This window comes from Artemia franciscana, chromosome 19 (genome assembly GCF_032884065.1).
Source record: "Artemia franciscana chromosome 19, ASM3288406v1, whole genome shotgun sequence".
In the NCBI taxonomy this organism is placed as follows: Eukaryota; Metazoa; Arthropoda; class Branchiopoda; order Anostraca; family Artemiidae; genus Artemia; species Artemia franciscana.
In genome coordinates this window covers 21,230,426-21,256,330 of record NC_088881.1, presented here as the reverse complement: position 1 = coordinate 21,256,330, position 25,905 = coordinate 21,230,426, and the positions used below count along the sequence as shown (strand labels likewise).

At 36.1% G+C, this 25,905-nt stretch overlaps 1 protein-coding gene across 1 annotated transcript; it reads right to left on the bottom strand.

The window, feature by feature from the left end:
* Positions 1-417: 417 nt before the first annotated feature.
* LOC136039094 (integumentary mucin C.1-like) lies at positions 418-12,719 on the bottom strand. Its single transcript, XM_065722579.1, has 2 exons — positions 12,413-12,719; positions 418-3,737 (listed from the first exon to the last, which is right to left on the bottom strand). The coding sequence occupies exons 1-2, from the start codon at positions 12,717-12,719 to the stop codon at positions 3,385-3,387; spliced, it is 660 nt and encodes a 219-aa protein (XP_065578651.1). The 3' UTR covers positions 418-3,384.
* Between the last annotated feature and the right edge of the window lie 13,186 nt (positions 12,720-25,905).

The following is a 25,905-nucleotide window of genomic DNA, read 5'->3' as shown; positions in this document are numbered from 1 at the left end:
CATCTATAAATGATGCTTCATCCGTTTTTCATTTTCATCAAGGTACTGATATTGATTCTTTATAGTAAATAATAAAAAAAAAACTACCTGAAAACTTTTCTATCACATTTATCTATCAAATTGAATATTCAAGTCAAACTAAATTGAGCAAAAATTACTACAAACAAGAGTTTGCCTACTTCCCTGTTCCTGTCTCCTAACCATAAAAGTTCTGAAAGCTTTTATATCATTCGCATTTTTTTGAAAACTATATATGTTTCGGACTGTATTTTTTAATTTTTCGAAAAATTAACGGAAAATAAAAATGAATCACCACAAATTCACAGGAAAAAACAAAGGAAAATAAACAGAATATTTATTATCTGGTAATAATTCATGATAATAAGGATTTTGATAATAATATGAGCTAATAATAATCCTAATAATAAGAATCCTAATAAAAGTATGATAATGAGAAGGATAATAATTTCTGTAAATATCATCAATTCAAGATCTAATTTTTTAATCTTTCTTTCAATGTTATAAATATACCTTTATAGTCTTATATAGTTTTTATACATACCTCTGAATTTCCTTTCTGGGATAGAGACCGAGAAAGGACTAGTAGGAGAAGTTGTAGTAATAGTAGTAGTAGCAGTAGTAGCGGTAGTAGTAATAGTAGTAGTAGTAGTAGGAGGACAAGTAGTAATAGTAGGAGCAGTAGACGAAGGAAGAAACTTTTGACAGAACAGAAAACCCCAAAGCACCTCAAAACACCGGAAGAGCTCCAACCTTTTGCACTCTGCCTATTGTTGTCAATGCATTTGTCAAGCCATATCTTTTAATTTAGTTTGACATCCTCCTCGACATTTTTCAAAGTTTCACCTTCATACACTAAGCTATTTAGGACATACCCAGGATAAAACATTTCGATTATTTTAAGAACAAACCCTGTATTTAAACAATGGAAAAATTGTATAATTCATAACTCTTTTCCTGAAGGCTGAAAAAGGGTGGGGTATCCCCGGGGACATAGTTACTAGACCGTTGGGATATTTGTTTCAAGACTTAAGTCACTATTGAGGAGGAAGTATCTTAAGAAAGACATTGGGGGAAATGTTGGCTACCCTCCAATCACTTCTGAACATCCCCCTAATATATCCTGAAAGCTTATTACTTTCAGCTGTCCCTGACACATTGCTGATACACCTTTTTGACAATCAAATGGCCGTAACATCTTTTAATTTGTTTAATATTACCCTCAACCATTCCTGAAAGCAGTTAGAAGTGAAGGGATTTGTAGTATCAAGCAGTTTTTGTCACAGTCATAAAAGGCTGACTTTTTAAGTAGTAAACTACTTGAGACTGCAAGCAATTGCAGTCTCAAGTTGTTTAGGTCAAAGTCACTTCGTCGTTCCTAAGATATTGCAGATACGTTTTTGAGACTCTGGAGATACGTCTTTTGATACCCAGGTTCACATAGTGTCGTTTGATTTGGTTAACATATCAATCGAGATTGCCCAAAATTCAACTTAGTCCTATTTTAGAACTTTTTGACACACAGACGGTCAATCTTTTCCCCTCCTCTTTCTTGACGACAAATCCATCATGTCAAAAATGGGTAAATCCTATAATTTACTTTGCCCTTAGAATTCTGGGGGCAGAGCATCCTTGAATGCCTAATTGTTAGACCTTGGGATTATTTTGAATAAGATGATCTTTCAAATTTTTTCAGTGTTGAGAGAAGTTAAAATCGGGTAAGGGGGCCAATTATCCCCGACCACACTTCAACATCCCCCTCAACATTCCCCAAATTTTTAATTTATACCCAACGCCATTTTTTAGATTGCTGACACAATCTTTAGATAGCCATTCCACATATAGTGCGTTTTGAATTTGTCTGACGTGGTCTTCAAAGATATTCAAGATACGCCCTTTTAATAGCTTGGATGCACATAATATCTTTTTTATTTGGTTTAAAATCACCTCTACATCCACTTGAGCTTTATCAAAGATAAATCTTGTAGGTGAATAATAGACAAATTACGCAATGATACAAGACTACACTTGGGGGCGATGGGAGCATGATATTCCGAGAAGCAAGGTTAAGTAAACCAATTGACCATTTTGAACTAAGTTGATAATTCGTAAATTTAGTCAAATTTAAATGAGGGATCTAAAAAGGACAAAATTAGCTCTTTGCCTTCCTTGCACTTGTCAGCATGCCCTGAAAGTTTCAACTTAATACCCTCAGCCGTTCCTGAAGTTTTACTGATTTGCCTCCTCTACCATCAGCATGCACATATTTCGTTTGGATTTTGTTCAATACACCCCTTTAAATTTTCTGAAAGTACTCACAAGTAGAAAAAGCTGCAGTCGCAAGTAGTGGAAGTCAAAGTCTTTGTCATAAGTAGTCACAGATGCAGTCGAAATTAGTCGCAGTAGCAGTAGCAATAATGGCTCTTAAAGTTTCAAGTTAATACCCTTATCTCGTTTTGAGATATTGTGGAGACGCCCTTTTTATGACTTGGATGTACATAGTGTCTTTTGATTTAGTTTGATAACCCCATTTACGTTCCCTGCAGTTTCTCCTTAATACAGTTACTTTTTAGGACATATCAGGGGTCAAACATAATTTCTCTTTCCATAAACATCTCTTAGTGTATTTTCGAAGTCTCTCGTTCCAGCCTTGAAACTGTCTTTTCTCTTCTCTGTTATGTCAAAAGTAAATGGCGTAAAGTAAAATAAAAAATTGAATTTGAAGTTGATTTTTCCAGATAAATGGGTATATGCTCCCTTTTTACTTTGTTTCACCTGCGACAACAATGGCAAGAACTCTTCAATAGATTTCTTGTTTGAGAAGCTAGACCTGAATTAGTAAACACATTAGTAATGATTAGTAATGATAGTAATGAATTATTAAAACAGATTAGTAAACACAGTAAATAACACACTGAGCAAAATCTAAGCGGATATTTCCACTCTATATGAAACAGCCGTCATCAGCGAAATACAATATAAAACGAATAGAAAGAAAACAAACTTAGTCACAAAATCTCATGGTTCAGACAGGTTATAGACCTGAATTAATTATGGACAGGATCCCCAAAAGCTGCTATGACATCTTTACACTTTTTCGATCAACTAGCTTCATTCACCGAGACTGTGGAGACGCCCTTTTTATTACTTGGATGTATATAGTGTCTTATGATTTAGTTTGATAAGCCCATTTACATTCCCTGCAGTTTCTCCTTAATACACTTACTTTTTAGGACATGCCAAGGGTCAAACATAATTTCTCTTTCCAGAAACATCTCTTAGTGTATTTTCGAAGTCTCTCGTTCCAACCTTGAAACTGTCTTTTCTGTTCTGTCAAAAGTAAATGGCGTAAAGTAAAATAAACCATTATATTTGAAGATTGATTTTTCCAGATAAATGTGTATATGCTCCCTTTTTACTTTGTTTCACCTGCGACAACAATGGCAAGAACTCTTCAATAGATTTGAACTCCGACTGATAGTTCATCAAAGTTGAAGATGTTTTGGCTTTTTTGAAGCATGAAAAATATACTATCACTGCAATAATGATAAGAGATGCAATAGGTACAACTATTACTACAGGTCGAAGCCACAGCTCACACGTCACGTCGTTATAGGGAGGCTCAGGGGGTATGTCTGAAGTGAAACCACTGGTGGTGTCTTGAGTTGAGGTTATCGTAGTCTCTTCTGTGGGAATAGCTGACGCTGATGATTCATCGCCTGGTAAAAAAGAATTAATATGAATTTTTTACTGCTGAGAATAAGGTGGAAATTTTCGGTTTAAAATTAAAATGGAATATTTTGTATTTACTGCCATAGATTTTAGCTACCCTGAGCATGGTAATATTTAAAACAAAATTATATTAATACAATAGAGCTGACAAGCCAGGATGACAAAAATGGCAGCTATAACAAAAACAGCAACATAGACATAAAGTAGCAAATCCTAATCCAATATTATCAGATTAAATCGTAAAAACGTCAAGTGCTGAAATCACTGGATGGAATTGTTGCATAAAAGAATTTTTCTGGTACTGACACGATTTTTTTTGCAACTCGACAGTGGTACTAATTGAAAAATACCAGAGGAACTTGGGGAGTTGGAAATATGTATCTATCAAAAACTAGAGGGAAGGGAAAATTTTTCTTTTCAATTTATTTAGCGAAAACAGTATTTGAAAGCTGAATTGAAAAAAAAATGTCGAAATTTGAAATGAAAATTGGAAAAAACGGTGCTTTTTCAAAATCCAGGTAGAATGGATGGGGGGGGGGGAACGTCTAGTGGGTGCAAAAATCTTCTTCAGTACCCATTCCCCCAAAATTAGCTTCGCTCCAGCAAGCGTCTTGTGACAGTTTTTCTAGTTAATCTTAAATAGTGTTTAATTTCTATGTTATTTCAATATAGAAACAAGGGGTGGGAGCTCTAAGAAATCACGTAGTTTGCACCTGGTGACACGTGCTAAGCTTGGCGTAACTTTGAATCATAAATCAAAACAAAGTAAAAGATAATCAACATGTAGTTAAAAACAAGCAAAACCGATTTAACGAGAAAAAATCAAAAGAAGTTATCTAGTTACATATAGTTACATAGAAGCTAAAGATAGACAAAGACAATGAGTAACTAGACTTTGATTTAAATTTGATTTAAATTAAATTGAAGTTTTCCGATTTAATTGTTTTCCGAGCTAGTTTCACAATCATTTGTGGGTCTTCTCTTGCTCCACGGAAACCCACGAATTGTTCACTGATGTTTCAGAATTTTGCTCTTCAAATTTTCAAACGTCCCTTATCTATATTTCAAAATTACCTTTGACATTTGGCTCTTTAATTTTAGAATTTCAGTCTATCAATTTCAAAATCCTGCCTTTAAATTTTTTTTTAGATTTCCAAATAGTATTAATATCGAGTCAGATTCAAGCTTTTTTCTATATGTGTGATATATGGTATAACGGACAAATACATTAAAGTGATTTGTGATATGTACGAGAATAATACTGCTAAGGTTAAGGTAGGAAATAAGGTTAGTAACTGGTTTTGTCTTAAATCAGGAGTTAACCAAAGTTATTTTCTATCCCCCTTTATATGGATCATTTGATGGACTTCGTCTGAAGGAGCACAGGAAAGGCAATTGGAGACCACCGAATCAAATGGGGAGGAAAAACTCTCCTGGACTTAAATTATGCTGATGATTTAAGAAAAGAACTCTTTTAAATTAGCATCTAAGATTAATCTATAAATACTGTACGCTCATAAAATATTTCATCAGCATGAGGACGAATACTGCAACTGTATTCCCAAGACAAAGTTTTCTGTATAGTATGTGAGGAAAATCTCGGATCCTAGAGGGTGAAAGGCTGGGTATGAAAAAGGTTACAAAAATGTAGCTCCATCATACCATTTTTTTTGTAAATTGTACTAGTCTTACAATTATAATAATTATTTTTTACTAACGCCTGTTTTCCATGTAGTAGGCATTCTAGGTTTTCAATAACTGAAATGTAGAGTTGGATTAGCCAAAATGTTGTGTGCAGGGCTCAAGGAAAATCAAGGCTAAATATAAATATATATATATATATATATATATATATATATATTTATTTATATATATATATATAAATAAATATATATATATATAAATATATATATATATATATATATATATATATATATATATATACATATATATATATATATATATATATATATATATATGTATATATATATATATATATATATATATATATATACATATATATATATATATATATCTATATATATGTATATATATATATACATATATATATATATATATATATATATATATATATATATATATATATATATATATATATATATATATATATATATATATATATATATATATATATATATATATGTCTTCTAGAAATATATAAAACTTGATAGTTAATAGTAGGGTAGAAATATATAAGACTGAAAACTTTATACGAACTTGTCAAGTGTTAAATTTGCATTCTTGCAAAGTTATAAAAATTTTTACGCAAACAAGCTTTTTTAAGTGAAATTAAGGAGCAACATTAACACCTGAAAGAGCAAAAATTATTTTGTATTTCAGGGAGGTTAACCCCCTCAAAAATCCCTCTTCATGTTAAAGTTTTTTAGTTCTTTCAAAAAGCTTCTTATTATTCAAGTGAAACTTTAGCGTAAAAAGTGATGTATTGTGAAAGAGGCAATCCTCCTCACATACGAAATAATTTATGCGTCTTAATGTTTACTATTCTTCCTTACTTTCAGCCGAACAAAAATTTTTAATCGTTTTTCAAATAGCGAAATTCCATGAAATTATTAGTCATGGAAGCATGGAACATGGTAAACACGGAAAATGCCGTTCCCCCATATAATTATCCCATGAAAGGTCCTCCCATATAAAGCTTAAACACCCCCCCCCCCCAATTGATACTTCCAAAATCCACCCGCACTGAAAATTCCCACAGCAAAATTTTTTGCGGATGCTTACGCCTGTTAAATTCTCCATAGCACATTTGAAAAAATACTCTTATTTCAAATCAAGCCAGGAATTATCCCTCTTTAGAAGATTTTTCACAGAAATCACCCCCTCCCCCATGAAAAGTTTCTCCCGCAAAAAATTCCCCGAGGGAGAATTTCTTCGGCGGAAAATTCCCCATGGAGAATTTTCTGAGGATAATCCCCCTCCCCACGAGTCTAGCCTCTGATTCTACGGTCTCAAGTTTCAATTCTAATTTCTTGTTTTCAACCTGCCTTAGACCATAGGTAAGCATTCCTTGTTTCCTCTCATTTTCAGGCAATCTAATGGTCCTATGTCAAATTTTAAATTTTGAGTCAACGTGACTGAGACTCTAGGCAGGCGTGACTTGCTGAAAAATAACAAACCGTTTATTGGTCCAATAGGAAAGGCACCCGCATAGGCAAAAAAATAATAGGCAAAAAAATAATAAAAACACTATAAATAGTAATATTTCTATGCTCATAAATATCTAGATGGGTACCGACATATGTACAAGCATAAAACATATTTAAATCCATTTGCAGTATAAGTCCAACTTTCCAAAATATTTGCCACTCTCTCGACGTACTATTCAACATATTTTCCAACTATAAAATATATTTGAAAATTTTCCATTATAATGGAAGAACCGAGCCTGGTGAACCTGAAAGAACCTCAACACAACTATTCCGTTTTAATTTAAATCCTTCAGACTTTAAAATTAGGGATTTTATCCCTGACAAAATCTTCCAGACTTTTCTAACCTCACTCACCTCACTAGCTCTCCTTAATATCTTCACATGTAAAATTGAGTCAGCAAACAGAAAATAAAACAAAAAAAGAAAATTTCATATGGGAATTCTCGCAATTTATCCCAGTGTTAAATTTTCCCTGGAAAGCTGAACCCGAGAAAGTTTCCAATCCAAAAAAGGTTTTCGCATGGAGCCTCCCCTCAGAAAACTTATGTAATTTGATATAATTCGTGCTTCGATGTAGAGGAACAACAACAAAATTGATGTCTATTATGAAATCCCCTTTACTTGAAGATAAAACTAAAAATTAGTTTTTTATTTAAGGTTTAGGTTGGTTTTGAGGAGGTAAAATTCGCCGTTCCAAATAAAGGCGTACAACAAAAACAAAAAAAAAAACATTATTTGAACGTAAATTAGGTTGATTTTTAGGTGGTGAAATTCGTGTTTCCATACAAAGGCATGTAACAACAAAATTGATGCCCAGACTAGGGTACAAGATCATGGTGATTACGAAAATCACCTTTATTTCAACTTAAAAATAAAACTTAGTCTTTTGAGATTTATTTTAAGGAGGTGAAATTTGTCTTTCAATGGAAAGGCGTAGAGCAACAATATTGACGTTTAAAATAGTGTAGTGTGTCAGGGTGAATTCAAAAGTCATCTTTATTTGATTGTAAAATAAAACTGAAGTTTTTTGAGGGTTAGGTTGATTTTGAGAAGATGAAATTAGCGTTTCCATGTAAAAGCGTTCAAAAAAAAAAAAAAATTCAGAATAGGGTGCTAGATTATGGTAATAATAAAAGTCGTCTTTGTTTGAACATAAAGCTAAAATTCTTAAACTTTAAATTGTCGACATGAATTTATATTTGCAAAGAAGAAACAGTGGAAGAGTCTGGAAAGGTCATTTAGAGAGAGAAAGGTGCAGTCTCGGTGAATGAAGCTAGTTGATTGAAAAAGTGTAAAGATGTCACAGCAGCTTTTGGGGATCCTGTCCATAATTAATTCAGGTCTATGACTTGTCTGAACCATGAGATTTTGTGACTAAATTCGTTTTCTTTCTATTCGTTTTATATTGTATTTCGCTGATGACGGCTGTCTCATATATAGTGGAAATATCCGCTTAGATTGTACTCAATGTGTTATTTACTGTGTTTTCTAATCTGTGTTTACTAATTCATTACTATCATTACTAATCATTACTAATAATTACTAATGTGTTTACTAATTCAGGTCTAGCTTCACAAACAAGAAATCTATTGAAGAGTTCTTGCCATTGTTGTCGCAGGTGAAACAAAGTAAAAAGGGAGCATATACACATTTATCTGGAAAAATCAATCTTCAAATATAATGGTTTATTTTACTTTACGCCATTTATTTTTGACAGAACAGAAAAGACAGTTTCAAGGTTGGAACGAGAGACTTCGAAAATACACTAAGAGATGTTTCTGGAAAGAGAAATTATGTTTGACCCTTGGCATGTCCTAAAAAGTAAGTGTATTAAGGAGAAACTGCAGGGAATGTAAATGGGCTTATCAAACTAAATCATAAGACACTATATACATCCAAGTAATAAAAAGGGCGTCTCCACAGTCTCGGTGAATGAAGCTAGTTGATCGAAAAAGTGTAAAGATGTCATAGCAGCTTTTGGGGATCCTGTCCATAATTAATTCAGGTCTATAACCTGTCTGAACCATGAGATTTTGTGACTAAGTTTGTTTTCTTTCTATTCGTTTTATATTGTATTTCGCTGATGACGGCTGTTTCATATATAGTGGAAATATCCGCTTAGATTTTGCTCAGTGTGTTATTTACTGTGTTTACTAATCTGTTTTAATAATTCATTACTATCATTACTAATCATTACTAATGTGTTTACTAATTCAGGTCTAGCTTCTCAAACAAGAAATCTATTGAAGAGTTCTTGCCATTGTTGTCGCAGGTGAAACAAAGTAAAAAGGGAGCATATACCCATTTATCTGGAAAAATCAACTTCAAATTCAATTTTTTATTTTACTTTACGCCATTTACTTTTGACAGAACAGAGAAGAGAAAAGACAGTTTCAAGGCTGGAACGAGAGACTTCGAAAATACACTAAGAGATGTTTATGGAAAGAGAAATTATGTTTGACCCCTGATATGTCCTAAAAAGTAACTGTATTAAGGAGAAACTGCAGGGAACGTAAATGGGGTTATCAAACTAAATCAAAAGACACTATGTACATCCAAGTCATAAAAAGGGCGTCTCCACAATATCTCAAAACGAGATAAGGGTATTAACTTGAAACTTTAAGAGCCATTATTGCTACTGCTACTGCGACTAATTTCGACTGCATCTGTGACTACTTATGACAAAGACTTTGACTTCCACTACTTGCGACTGCAGCTTTTTCTACTTGTGAGTACTTTCAGAAAATTTAAAGGGGTGTATTGAACAACATCCAAACGAAATATGTGCATGCTGATGGTAGAGGAGGCAAATCAGTAAAACTTCAGGAACGGCTGAGGGTATTAAGTTGAAACTTTCAGGGCATGCTGACAAGTGCAAGGAAGGCAAAGAGCTAATTTTGTCCTTTTTAGATCCCTCATTTAAATTTGACTAAATTTACGAATTATCAACTTAGTTCAAAATGGTCAATTGGTTTACTTAACCTTGCTTCTCGGAATATCATGCTCCCATCGCCCCCAAGTGTAGTCTTGTATCATTGCGTAATTTGTCTATTATTCACCTACAAGATTTATCTTTGATAAAGGTCAAGTGGATGTAGAGGTGATTTTAAACCAAATAAAAAAGATATTATGTGCATCCAAGCTATTAAAAGGGCGTATCTTGAATATCTTTGAAGACCACGTCAGACAAATTCAAAACGCACTATATGTGGAGGCAAAGAGCTAATTTTGTCCTTTTTAGATCCCTCATTTAAATCTGACTAAATTTACGAATTATCAACTTAGTTCAAAATGGTCAATTGGTTTACTTAACCTTGCTTCTCGGAATATCATGCTCCCATCGCCCCCAAGTGTAGTCTTGTATCATTGCGTAATTTGTCTATTATTCACCTACAAGATTTATCTTTGATAAAGCTCAAGTGGATGTAGAGGTGATTTTAAACCAAATAAAAAAGATATTATGTGCATCCAAGCTATTAAAAGGGCGTATCTTGAATATCTTTGAAGACCACGTCAGACAAATTCAAAACGCACTATATGTGGAATGGCTATCTAAAGATTGTGTCAGCAATCTAAAAAATGGCGTTGGGTATAAATTAAAAATTTGGGGAATGTTGAGGGGGATGTTGAAGTGTGGTCGGGGATAATTGGCCCCCTTACCCGATTTTAACTTCTCTCAACACTGAAAAAATTTGAAAGATCATCTTATTCAAAATAATCCCAAGGTCTAACAATTAGGCATTCAAGGATGCTCTGCCCCCAGAATTCTAAGGGCAAAGTAAATTATAGGATTTACCCATTTTTGACATGATGGATTTGTCGTCAAGAAAGAGGAGGGGAAAAGATTGACCGTCTGTGTGTCAAAAAGTTCTAAAATAGGACTAAGCTGAATTTTGGGCAATCTCGATTGATATGTTAACCAAATCAAACGACACTATGTGAACCTGGGTATCAAAAGACGTATCTCCAGAGTCTCAAAAACGTATCTGCAATATCTTAGGAACGACGAAGTGACTTTGACCTAAACAACTTGAGACTGCAATTGCTTGCAGTCTCAAGTAGTTTACTACTTAAAAAGTCAGCCTTTTATGACTGTGACAAAAACTGCTTGATACTACAAATCCCTTCACTTCTAACTGCTTTCAGGAATGGTTGAGGGTAATATTAAACAAATTAAAAGATGTTACGGCCATTTGATTGTCAAAAAGGTGTATCAGCAATGTGTCAGGGACAGCTGAAAGTAATAAGCTTTCAAGATATATTAGGGGGATGTTCAGAAGTGATTGGAGGGTAGCCAACATTTCCCCCAATGTCTTTCTTAAGATACTTCCTCCTCAATAGTGACTTAAGTCTTGAAACAAATATCCCAACGGTCTAGGAACTATGTCCCCGGGGATACCCCACCCTTTTTCAGCCTTCAGGAAAAGAGTTATGAATTATACAATTTTTCCATTGTTTAAATACAGGGTTTGTTCTTAAAATAATCGAAATGTTTTATCCTGGGTATGTCCTAAATAGCTTAGTGTATGAAGGTGAAACTTTGAAAAATGTCGAGGAGGATGTCAAACTAAATTAAAAGATATGGCTTGACAAATGCATTGACAACAATAGGCAGAGTGCAAAAGGTTGGAGCTCTTCCGGTGTTTTGAGGTGCTTTGGGGTTTTCTGTTCTGTCAAAAGTTTCTTCCTTCGTCTACTGCTCCTACTATTACTACTTGTCCTCCTACTACTACTACTACTATTACTACTACCGCTACTACTGCTACTACTACTATTACTACAACTTCTCCTACTAGTCCTTTCTCGGTCTCTATCCCAGAAAGGAAATTCAGAGGTATGTATAAAAACTATATAAGACTATAAAGGTATATTTATAACATTGAAAGAAAGATTAAAAAATTAGATCTTGAATTGATGATATTTACAGAAATTATTATCCTTCTCATTATCATACTTTTATTAGGATTCTTATTATTAGGATTATTATTAGCTCATATTATTATCAAAATCCTTATTATCATGAATTATTACCAGATAATAAATATTCTGTTTATTTTCCTTTGTTTTTTCCTGTTAATTTGTTGTGATTCATTTTTATTTTCCGTTAATTTTTCGCAAAATTAAAAAATACAGTCCAAAATAGATATAGTTTTCAATATAATGCGAATGATACAAAGGCTTTCAGAACTTTTATGGTTAGGAGACAGGAACAGGGAAGTAGACAAACTCTTGTTTGTAGTAATTTTTGCTCGATTTAGTTTGATTTGAATATTCAATTTGATAGATAAATGTGATAGAAAAGTTTTCAGGTAGTTTTTTTTTATTATTTACTATAAAGAATCAATATCAGTACCTTGATGAAAATGAAAAACGGATGAAGCATCATTTATAGATGTTTAACATGAGAGATCTTTGTTTAAGCATGAAATGAGGTGACTTAGGAACACACTATGGATAGAAAAATAACATACTTTGAGAAATAGTGAACGTAACAGAAGAATTTGTCGTTTCTGAGGAAGATTCCGTAGTTGATACAATGGTGACTGTGGTCGATTCACCGGTAGAATCAGTTGTGGCTTCAGTTTGGGAGCTCGTAAAGGTTGTTATTTCTGTGGTAGTTGGGTTTTCTGGAGTCACTGGGGATGTTGTTTGTGTAGTTAAAGTGGCCTCAGAGGTTTTGGGGGACGTTATTTCTACTGTAGAGGTTGTCCCAGTTTCAAAAGTTTTTGGTGTCGTTGGGGTTGATGTCTCTGTAAATGGACTTGTCTCTGGTGTCATTACAGTTGTGGTTTCTGTAGTAAAAGTCACACTTGTGGTTGTGGCTGGTGTTATTTCTGAGGCTTTAGCAAGCCTAGTTGGACCACTGAATTAACGGAAAGATTAACAAGTGCGCGTCGAAATCTTTCATTATTTCAACATCATGATGGCATCACTGGCACTGACAGAGATCTTGTTGTCAATGATTATGGGAATAAGCTGTTTCAGTCAATATTGAATGTTAAGTCAGTGATCAGTCAAACTAGCGACTTTTTTCTTTGTAATGATCAAATTCAGTATAGTCCCAACATCCAAAAATTTCACTTTGTGGTTGATGATATAAACAAGTTTCTTAACAACGGCCCACAGAGAAAAATTGTAAGCTTAGACGGGCCTAGCGAATTATTTCAAGTGATATTTTTCAACTCACTACCTAGAAGTCGAGAAGAAGTTGTACATATTTTAGTTTCATCTTCGAACGTTAAGGTACTTGACCGGAATAGAAAACCTGTGCCTTTTCAAATAAATCCTCAGTTTTCCGACGGTGCAGAAATTTCTAATTCTATGCTCTTCTGGTGCCCCTTGGGGATGATTTTAGGTATAATACAGAAGGTGAATGGGACGCTCAATTCAAGAATTACAAAAAGCTTTTTGAATACATGAACGCTCAAGAAGATTGGCATGTACAGGCCCAATTTGGCACCCTGGCTGATTACTTTGAAGATGCTCACCAAGAATCGGCTCGGTTGTCACCAATACGAATGTCAGATGCTAGTCAATTCTTTCCATTATTTGCGGGAGACTTCTTTACATACGCTGACGAACGTGACCATTACTGGAGTGGCTATTACACCTCTAGACCTTTTTATAAGAATCTTGACCGTTATTTGGAGCATTATTTGTGATCCGCAGATATACTTTTTTCGATGATATGGTCGCATGTGGAATCAATAGGCTTTAGCAAGCCTAGTTGGACCACTGAATTAACGGAAAGATTAACAAGTGCGCGTCGAAATCTTTCATTATTTCAACATCATGATGGCATCACTGGCACTGACAGAGATCTTGTTGTCAATGATTATGGGAATAAGCTGTTTCAGTCAATATTGAATGTTAAGTCAGTGATCAGTCAAACTAGCGACTTTTTTCTTTGTAATGATCAAATTCAGTATAGTCCCAACATCCAAAAATTTCACTTTGTGGTTGATGATATAAACAAGTTTCTTAACAACGGCCCACAGAGAAAAATTGTAAGCTTAGACGGGCCTAGCGAATTATTTCAAGTGATATTTTTCAACTCACTACCTAGAAGTCGAGAAGAGGTTGTACATATTTTAGTTTCATCTTCGAACGTTAAGGTACTTGACCGGAATAGAAAACCTGTGCCTTTTCAAATAAATCCTCAGTTTTCCGACGGTGCAGAAATTTCTAATTCTATGCTCTTCTGGTGCCCCTTGGGGATTATTTTAGGTATAATACAGAAGGTGAATGGGACGCTCAATTCAAGAATTACAAAAAGCTTTTTGAATACATGAACGCTCAAGAAGATTGGCATGTACAGGCCCAATTTGGCACCCTGGCTGATTACTTTAAAGATGCTCACCAAGAATCGGCTCGGTTGTCACCAATACGAATGTCAGATGCTAGTCAATTCTTTCCATTATTTGCGGGAGACTTCTTTACATACGCTGACGAACGTGACCATTACTGGAGTGGCTATTACACCTCTAGACCTTTTTATAAGAATCTTGACCGTTATTTGGAGCATTATTTGTGATCCGCAGATATACTTTTTTCGATGATATGGTCGCATGTGGAATCAATAGGCTTTAGCAAGCCTAGTTGGACCACTGAATTAACGGAAAGATTAACAAGTGCGCGTCGAAATCTTTCATTATTTCAACATCATGATGGCATCACTGGCACTGACAGAGATCTTGTTGTCAATGATTATGGGAATAAGCTGTTTCAGTCAATATTGAATGTTAAGTCAGTGATCAGTCAAACTAGCGACTTTTTTCTTTGTAATGATCAAATTCAGTATAGTCCCAACATCCAAAAATTTCACTTTGTGGTTGATGATATAAACAAGTTTCTTAACAACGGCCCACAGAGAAAAATTGTAAGCTTAGACGGGCCTAGCGAATTATTTCAAGTGATATTTTTCAACTCACTACCTAGAAGTCGAGAAGAGGTTGTACATATTTTAGTTTCATCTTCGAACGTTAAGGTACTTGACCGGAATAGAAAACCTGTGCCTTTTCAAATAAATCCTCAGTTTTCCGACGGTGCAGAAATTTCTAATTCTATGCTCTTCTGGTGCCCCTTGGGGATGATTTTAGGTATAATACAGAAGGTGAATGGGACGCTCAATTCAAGAATTACAAAAAGCTTTTTGAATACATGAACGCTCAAGAAGATTGGCATGTACAGGCCCAATTTGGCACCCTGGCTGATTACTTTGAAGATGCTCACCAAGAATCGGCTCGGTTGTCACCAATACGAATGTCAGATGCTAGTCAATTCTTTCCATTATTTGCGGGAGACTTCTTTACATACGCTGACGAACGTGACCATTACTGGAGTGGCTATTAGAACCTCTAGACCTTTTTATAAGAATCTTGACCGTTATTTGGAGCATTATTTGTGATCCGCAGATATACTTTTTTCGATGATATGGTCGCATGTGGAATCAATAGGCTTTAGCAAGCCTAGTTGGACCACTGAATTAACGGAAAGATTAACAAGTGCGCGTCGAAATCTTTCATTATTTCAACATCATGATGGCATCACTGGCACTGACAGAGATCTTGTTGTCAATGATTATGGGAATAAGCTGTTTCAGTCAATATTGAATGTTAAGTCAGTGATCAGTCAAACTAGCGACTTTTTTCTTTGTAATGATCAAATTCAGTATAGTCCCAACATCCAAAAATTTCACTTTGTGGTTGATGATATAAACAAGTTTCTTAACAACGGCCCACAGAGAAAAATTGTAAGCTTAGACGGGCCTAGCGAATTATTTCAAGTGATATTTTTCAACTCACTACCTAGAAGTCGAGAAGAGGTTGTACATATTTTAGTTTCATCTTCGAACGTTAAGGTACTTGACCGGAATAGAAAACCTGTGCCTTTTCAAATAAATCCTCAGTTTTCCGACGGTGCAGAAATTTCTAATTCTATGCTCTTCTGGTGCCCCTTGGGGATGATTTTAGGTATAATACAGAAGGTGAATGGGACGCTCAATTCAAGAATTACAAAAAGCTTTTTGAATACATGAACGCTCAAGACGATTGGCATGTACAGGCCCAATTTGGCACCCTGGCTGATTACTTTGAAGATGCTCACCAGGAATTGGCTCGGTTGTCACCAATACGAATGTCAGATGCTAGTCAATTCTTTCCATTATTTGCGGGAGACTTCTTTACATACGCTGACGAACGTGACCATTACTGGAGTGGCTATTACACCTCTAGACCTTTTTATAAGAATCTTGACCGTTATTTGGAGCATTATTTGTGATCCGCAGATATACTTTTTTCGATGATATGGTCGCATGTGGAATCAATAGGCTTTAGCAAGCCTAGTTGGACCACTGAATTAACGGAAAGATTAACAAGTGCGCGTCGAAATCTTTCATTATTTCAACATCATGATGGCATCACTGGCACTGACAGATATCTTGTTGTCAATGATTATGGGAATAAGCTGTTTCAGTCAATATTGAATGTTAAGTCAGTGATCAGTCAAACTAGCGACTTTTTTCTTTGTAATGATCAAATTCAGTATAGTCCCAACATCCAAAAATTTCACTTTGTGGTTGATGATATAAACAAGTTTCTTAACAACGGCCCACAGAGAAAAATTGTAAGCTTAGACGGGCCTAGCGAATTATTTCAAGTGATATTTTTCAACTCACTACCTAGAAGTCGAGAAGAGGTTGTACATATTTTAGTTTCATCTTCGAACGTTAAGGTACTTGACCGGAATAGAAAACCTGTGCCTTTTCAAATAAATCCTCAGTTTTCCGACGGTGCAGAAATTTCTAATTCTATGCTCTTCTGGTGCCCCTTGGGGATGATTTTAGGTATAATACAGAAGGTGAATTGGACGCTCAATTCAAGAATTACAAAAAGCTTTTTGAATACATGAACGCTCAAGAAGATTGGCATGTACAGGCCCAATTTGGCACCCTGGCTGATTACTTTGAAGATGCTCACCAAGAATCGGCTCGGTTGTCACCAATACGAATGTCAGATGCTAGTCAATTCTTTCCATTATTTGCGGGAGACTTCTTTACATACGCTGACGAACGTGACCATTACTGGAGTGGCTATTACACCTCTAGACCTTTTTATAAGAATCTTGACCGTTATTTGGAGCATTATTTGTGATCCGCAGATATACTTTTTTCGATGATATGGTCGCATGTGGAATCAATAGGCTTTAGCAAGCCTAGTTGGACCACTGAATTAACGGAAAGATTAACAAGTGCGCGTCGAAATCTTTCATTATTTCAACATCATGATGGCATCACTGGCACTGACAGAGATCTTGTTGTCAATGATTATGGGAATAAGCTGTTTCAGTCAATATTGAATGTTAAGTCAGTGATCAGTCAAACTAGCGACTTTTTTCTTTGTAATGATCAAATTCAGTATAGTCCCAACATCCAAAAATTTCACTTTGTGGTTGATGATATAAACAAGTTTCTTAACAACGGCCCACAGAGAAAAATTGTAAGCTTAGACGGGCCTAGCGAATTATTTCAAGTGATATTTTTCAATTCACTACCTAGAAGTCGAGAAGAGGTTGTACATATTTTAGTTTCATCTTCGAACGTTAAGGTACTTGACCGGAATAGAAAACCTGTGCCTTTTCAAATAAATCCTCAGTTTTCCGACGGTGCAGAAATTTCTAATTCTATGCTCTTCTGGTGCCCCTTGGGGATGATTTTAGGTATAATACAGAAGGTGAATGGACGCTCAATTCAAGAATTACAAAAAGCTTTTTGAATACATGAACGCTCAAGAAGATTGGCATGTACAGGCCCAATTTGGCACCCTGGCTGATTACTTTGAAGATGCTCACCAAGAATCGGCTCGGTTGTCACCAATACGAATGTCAGATGCTAGTCAATTCTTTCCATTATTTGCGGGAGACTTCTTTACATACGCTGACGAACGTGACCATTACTGGAGTGGCTATTACACCTCTAGACCTTTTTATAAGAATCTTGACCGTTATTTGGAGCATTATTTGTGATCCGCAGATATACTTTTTTTGATGATATGGTCGCATGTGGAATCAATAGGCTTTAGCAAGCCTAGTTGGACCACTGAATTAACGGAAAGATTAACAAGTGCGCGTCGAAATCTTTCATTATTTCAACATCATGATGGCATCACTGGCACTGACAGAGATCTTGTTGTCAATGATTATGGGAATAAGCTGTTTCAGTCAATATTGAATGTTAAGTCAGTGATCAGTCAAACTAGCGACTTTTTTCTTTGTAATGATCAAATTCAGTATAGTCCCAACATCCAAAAATTTCACTTTGTGGTTGATGATATAAACAAGTTTCTTAACAACGGCCCACAGAGAAAAATTGTAAGCTTAAACGGGCCTAGCGAATTATTTCAAGTGCTATTTTTCAACTCACTACCTAGAAGTCGAGAAGAGGTTGTACATATTTTAGTTTCATCTTCGAACGTTAAGGTACTTGACCGGAATAGAAAACCTGTGCCTTTTCAAATAAATCCTCAGTTTTCCGACGGTGCAGAAATTTCTAATTCTATGCTCTTCTGGTGCCCCTTGGGGATGATTTTAGGTATAATACAGAAGGTGAATGGGACACTCTATTCAAGAATTACAAAAAGCTTTTTGAATACATGAACGCTCAAGAAGATTGGCATGTACAGGCCCAATTTGGCACCCTGGCTGATTACTTTGAAGATGCTCACCAAGAATCGGCTCGGTTGTCACCAATACGAATGTCAGATGCTAGTCAATTCTTTCCATTATTTGCGGGAGACTTCTTTACATACGCTGACGAACGTGACCATTACTGGAGTGGCTATTACACCTCTAGACCTTTTTATAAGAATCTTGACCGTTATTTGGAGCATTATTTGTGATCCGCAGATATACTTTTTTCGATGATATGGTCGCATGTGGAATCAATAGGCTTTAGCAAGCCTAGTTGGACCACTGAATTAACGGAAAGATTAACAAGTGCGCGTCGAAATCTTTCATTATTTCAACATCATGATGGCATCACTGGCACTGACAGAGATCTTGTTGTCAATGATTATGGGAATAAGCTGTTTCAGTCAATATTGAATGTTAAGTCAGTGATCAGTCAAACTAGCGACTTTTTTCTTTGTAATGATCAAATTCAGTATAGTCCCAACATCCAAAAATTTCACTTTGTGGTTGATGATATAAACAAGTTTCTTAACAACGGCCCACAGAGAAAAATTGTAAGCTTAGACGGGCCTAGCGAATTATTTCAAGTGATATTTTTCAACTCACTACCTAGAAGTCGAGAAGAGGTTGTACATATTTTAGTTTCATCTTCGAACGTTAAGGTACTTGACCGGAATAGAAAACCTGTGCCTTTTCAAATAAATCCTCAGTTTTCCGACGGTGCAGAAATTTCTAATTCTATGCTCTTCTGGTGCCCCTTGGGGATGATTTTAGGTATAATACAGAAGGTGAATGGGACGCTCAATTCAAGAATTACAAAAAGCTTTTTGAATACATGAACGCTCAAGAAGATTGGCATGTACAGGCCCAATTTGGCACCCTGGCTGATTACTTTGAAGATGCTCACCAAGAATCGGCTCGGTTGTCACCAATACGAATGTCAGATGCTAGTCAATTCTTTCCATTATTTGCGGGAGACTTCTTTACATACGCTGACGAACGTGACCATTACTGGAGTGGCTATTACACCTCTAGACCTTTTTATAAGAATCTTGACCGTTATTTGGAGCATTATTTGTGATCCGCAGATATACTTTTTTCGATGATATGGTCGCATGTGGAATCAATAGGCTTTAGCAAGCCTAGTTGGACCACTGAATTAACGGAAAGATTAACAAGTGCGCGTCGAAATCTTTCATTATTTCAACATCATGATGGCATCACTGGCACTGACAGAGATCTTGTTGTCAATGATTATGGGAATAAGCTGTTTCAGTCAATATTGAATGTTAAGTCAGTGATCAGTCAAACTAGCGACTTTTTTCTTTGTAATGATCAAATTCAGTATAGTCCCAACATCCAAAAATTTCACTTTGTGGTTGATGATATAAACAAGTTTCTTAACAACGGCCCACAGAGAAAAATTGTAAGCTTAGACGGGCCTAGCGAATTATTTCAAGTGATATTTTTCAACTCACTACCTAGAAGTCGAGAAGAGGTTGTACATATTTTAGTTTCATCTTCGAACGTTAAGGTACTTGACCGGAATAGAAAACCTGTGCCTTTTCAAATAAATCCTCAGTTTTCCGACGGTGCAGAAATTTCTAATTCTATGCTCTTCTGGTGCCCCTTGGGGATGATTTTAGGTATAATACAGAAGGTGAATGGGACGCTCAATTCAAGAATTACAAAAAGCTTTTTGAATACATGAACGCTCAAGAAGATTGGCATGTACAGGCCCAATTTGGCACCCTGGCTGATTACTTTGAAGATGCTCACCAAGAATCGGCTCGGTTGTCACCAATACGAATGTCAGATGCTAGTCAATTCTTTCCATTATTTGCGCGAGACTTCTTTACATACGCTGACGAACGTGACCATTACTGGAGTGGCTATTACACCTCTAGACCTTTTTATAAGAATCTTGACCGTTATTTGGAGCATTATTTGTGATCTGCAGATATACTTTTTTCGATGATATGGTCACATGTGGAATCAATAGGCCTTAGCAAGCCTAGCTGGACCACTGAATTAACGGAAAGATTTACAAGTGCGCGTCGAAATCTTTCATTATTTCAACATCATGATGGCATCACTGGCACTGACAGAGATCTTGTTGTCAATGATTATGGGAATAAGCTGTTTCAGTCAATATTGAATGTTAAGTCAGTGATCAGTCAAACTAGCGACTTTTTTCTTTGTAATGATCAAATTCAGTATAGTCCCAACATCCAAAAATTTCACTTTGTGGTTGATGATATAAACAAGTTTCTTAACAACGGCCCACAGAGAAAAATTGTAAGCTTAGACGGGCCTAGCGAATTATTTCAAGTGATATTTTTCAACTCACTACCTAGAAGTTGAGAAGAGGTTGTACATATTTTAGTTTCATCTTCGAACGTTAAGGTACTTGACCGGAATAGAAAACCTGTGCCTTTTCAAATAAATCCTCAGTTTTCCGACGGTGCAGAAATTTCTAATTCTATGCTCTTCTGGTGCCCCTTGGGGATGATTTTAGGTATAATACAGAAGGTGAATGGGACGCTCAATTCAAGAATTACAAAAAGCTTTTTGAATACATGAACGCTCAAGAAGATTGGCATGTACAGGCCCAATTTGGCACCCTGGCTGATTACTTTGAAGATGCTCACCAAGAATCGGCTCGGTTGTCACCAATACGAATGTCAGATGCTAGTCAATTCTTTCCATTATTTGCGGGAGACTTCTTTACATACGCTGACGAACGTGACCATTACTGGAGTGGCTATTACACCTCTAGACCTTTTTATAAGAATCTTGACCGTTATTTGGAGCATTATTTGTGATCCGCAGATATACTTTTTTCGATGATATGGTCGCATGTGGAATCAATAGGCTTTAGCAAGCCTAGTTGGACCACTGAATTAACGGAAAGATTAACAAGTGCGCGTCGAAATCTTTCATTATTTCAACATCATGATGGCATCACTGGAACTGACAGAGATCTTGTTGTCAATGATTATGGGAATAAGCTGTTTCAGTCAATATTGAATGTTAAGTCAGTGATCAGTCAAACTAGCGACTTTTTTCTTTGTAATGATCAAATTCAGTATAGTCCCAACATCCAAAAATTTCACTTTGTGGTTGATGATATAAACAAGTTTCTTAACAACGGCCCACAGAGAAAAATTGTAAGCTTAGACGGGCCTAGCGAATTATTTCAAGTGATATTTTTCAACTCACTACCTAGAAGTCGAGAAGAGGTTGTACATATTTTAGTTTCATCTTCGAACGTTAAGGTACTTGACCGGAATAGAAAACCTGTGCCTTTTCAAATAAATCCTCAGTTTTCCGACGGTGCAGAAATTTCTAATTCTATGCTCTTCTGGTGCCCCTTGGGGATGATTTTAGGTATAATACAGAAGGTGAATGGGACACTCTATTCAAGAATTACAAAAAGCTTTTTGAATACATGAACGCTCAAGAAGATTGGCATGTACAGGCCCAATTTGGCACCCTGGCTGATTACTTTGAAGATGCTCACCAAGAATCGGCTCGGTTGTCACCAATACGAATGTCAGATGCTAGTCAATTCTTTCCATTATTTGCGGGAGACTTCTTTACATACGCTGACGAACGTGACCATTACTGGAGTGGCTATTACACCTCTAGACCTTTTTATAAGAATCTTGACCGTTATTTGGAGCATTATTTGTGATCCGCAGATATACTTTTTTCGATGATATGGTCGCATGTGGAATCAATAGGCTTTAGCAAGCCTAGTTGGACCACTGAATTAACGGAAAGATTAACAAGTGCGCGTCGAAATCTTTCATTATTTCAACATCATGATGGCATCACTGGCACTGACAGAGATCTTGTTGTCAATGATTATGGGAATAAGCTGTTTCAGTCAATATTGAATGTTAAGTCAGTGATCAGTCAAACTAGCGACTTTTTTCTTTGTAATGATCAAATTCAGTATAGTCCCAACATCCAAAAATTTCACTTTGTGGTTGATGATATAAACAAGTTTCTTAACAACGGCCCACAGAGAAAAATTGTAAGCTTAGACGGGCCTAGCGAATTATTTCAAGTGATATTTTTCAACTCACTACCTAGAAGTCGAGAAGAGGTTGTACATATTTTAGTTTCATCTTCGAACGTTAAGGTACTTGACCGGAATAGAAAACCTGTGCCTTTTCAAATAAATCCTCAGTTTTCCGACGGTGCAGAAATTTCTAATTCTATGCTCTTCTGGTGCCCCTTGGGGATGATTTTAGGTATAATACAGAAGGTGAATGGGACGCTCAATTCAAGAATTACAAAAAGCTTTTTGAATACATGAACGCTCAAGAAGATTGGCATGTACAGGCCCAATTTGGCACCCTGGCTGATTACTTTGAAGATGCTCACCAAGAATCGGCTCGGTTGTCACCAATACGAATGTCAGATGCTAGTCAATTCTTTCCATTATTTGCGGGAGACTTCTTTACATACGCTGACGAACGTGACCATTACTGGAGTGGCTATTACACCTCTAGACCTTTTTATAAGAATCTTGACCGTTATTTGGAGCATTATTTGTGATCCGCAGATATACTTTTTTCGATGATATGGTCGCATGTGGAATCAATAGGCTTTAGCAAGCCTAGTTGGACCACTGAATTAACGGAAAGATTAACAAGTGCGCGTCGAAATCTTTCATTATTTCAACATCATGATGGCATCACTGGCACTGACAGAGATCTTGTTGTCAATGATTATGGGAATAAGCTGTTTCAGTCAATATTGAATGTTAAGTCAGTGATCAGTCAAACTAGCGACTTTTTTCTTTGTAATGATCAAATTCAGTATAGTCCCAACATCCAAAAATTTCACTTTGTGGTTGATGATATAAACAAGTTTCTTAACAACGGCCCACAGAGAAAAATTGTAAGCTTAGACGGGCCTAGCGAATTATTTCAAGTGATATTTTTCAACTCACTACCTAGAAGTCGAGAAGAGGTTGTACATATTTTAGTTTCATCTTCGAACGTTAAGGTACTTGACCGGAATAGAAAACCTGTGCCTTTTCAAATAAATCCTCAGTTTTCCGACGGTGCAGAAATTTCTAATTCTATGCTCTTCTGGTGCCCCTTGGGGATGATTTTAGGTATAATACAGAAGGTGAATGGGACGCTCAATTCAAGAATTACAAAAAGCTTTTTGAATACATGAACGCTCAAGAAGATTGGCATGTACAGGCCCAATTTGGCACCCTGGCTGATTACTTTGAAGATGCTCACCAAGAATCGGCTCGGTTGTCACCAATACGAATGTCAGATGCTAGTCAATTCTTTCCATTATTTGCGGGAGACTTCTTTACATACGCTGACGAACGTGACCATTACTGGAGTGGCTATTACACCTCTAGACCTTTTTATAAGAATCTTGACCGTTATTTGGAGCATTATTTGTGATCCGCAGATATACTTTTTTCGATGATATGGTCGCATGTGGAATCAATAGGCTTTAGCAAGCCTAGTTGGACCACTGAATTAACGGAAAGATTAACAAGTGCGCGTCGAAATCTTTCATTATTTCAACATCATGATGGCATCACTGGCACTGACAGAGATCTTGTTGTCAATGATTATGGGAATAAGCTGTTTCAGTCAATATTGAATGTTAAGTCAGTGATCAGTCAAACTAGCGACTTTTTTCTTTGTAATGATCAAATTCAGTATAGTCCCAACATCCAAAAATTTCACTTTGTGGTTGATGATATAAACAAGTTTCTTAACAACGGCCCACAGAGAAAAATTGTAAGCTTAGACGGCCTAGCGAATTATTTCAAGTGATATTTTTCAACTCACTACCTAGAAGTCGAGAAGAGGTTGTACATATTTTAGTTTCATCTTCGAACGTTAAGGTACTTGACCGGAATAGAAAACCTGTGCCTTTTCAAATAAATCCTCAGTTTTCCGACGGTGCAGAAATTTCTAATTCTATGCTCTTCTGGTGCCCCTTGGGGATGATTTTAGGTATAATACAGAAGGTGAATGGGACGCTCAATTCAAGAATTACAAAAAGCTTTTTGAATACATGAACGCTCAAGAAGATTGGCATGTACAGGCCCAATTTGGCACCCTGGCTGATTACTTTGAAGATGCTCACCAAGAATCGGCTCGGTTGTCACCAATACGAATGTCTGATGCTAGTCAATTCTTTCCATTATTTGCGGGCGACTTCTTTACATACGCTGACGAACGTGACCATTACTGGAGTGGCTATTACACCTCTAGACCTTTTTATAAGAATCTTGACCGTTATTTGGAGCATTATTTGTGATCCGCAGATATACTTTTTTCGATGATATGGTCGCATGTGGAATCAATAGGCCTTAGCAAGCCTAGCTGGACCACTGAATTAACGGAAAGATTAACAAGTGCGCGTCGAAATCTTTCATTATTTCAACATCATGATGGCATCACTGGCACTGACAGAGATCTTGTTGTCAATGATTATGGGAATAAGCTGTTTCAGTCAATATTGAATGTTAAGTCAGTGATCAGTCAAACTAGCGACTTTTTTCTTTGTAATGATCAAATTCAGTATAGTCCCAACATCCAAAAATTTCACTTTGTGGTTGATGATATAAACAAGTTTCTTAACAACGGCCCACAGAGAAAAATTGTAAGCTTAGACGGGCCTAGCGAATTATTTCAAGTGATATTTTTCAACTCACTACCTAGAAGTCGAGAAGAGGTTGTACATATTTTAGTTTCATCTTCGAACGTTAAGGTACTTGACCGGAATAGAAAACCTGTGCCTTTTCAAATAAATCCTCAGTTTTCCGACGGTGCAGAAATTTCTAATTCTATGCTCTTCTGGTGCCCCTTGGGGATGATTTTAGGTATAATACAGAAGGTGAATGGGACGCTCAATTCAAGAATTACAAAAAGCTTTTTGAATACATGAACGCTCAAGAAGATTGGCATGTACAGGCCCAATTTGGCACCCTGGCGGATTACTTTGAAGATGCTCACCAAGAATCGGCTCGGTTGTCACCAATACGAATGTCAGATGCTAGTCAATTCTTTCCATTATTTGCGGGAGACTTCTTTACATACGCTGACGAACGTGACCATTACTGGAGTGGCTATTACACCTCTAGACCTTTTTATAAGAATCTTGACCGTTATTTGGAGCATTATTTGTGATCCGCAGATATACTTTTTTCGATGATATGGTCGCATGTGGAATCAATAGGCTTTAGCAAGCCTAGTTGGACCACTGAATTAACGGAAAGATTAAC

Excerpts from the sequence above, each read along its gene's own strand:
- LOC136039094 (XM_065722579.1), bottom strand. The coding sequence starts at position 12,719 with ATGACACCAGAGACAAGTCCATTTACAGAGACATCAACCCCAACGACA. Across the intron at positions 3,738-12,412 it reads TACGTTCACTATTTCTCAAA|GCGATGAATCATCAGCGTCA; the intron begins GTATGTTATTTT and ends CTTTTTTACCAG.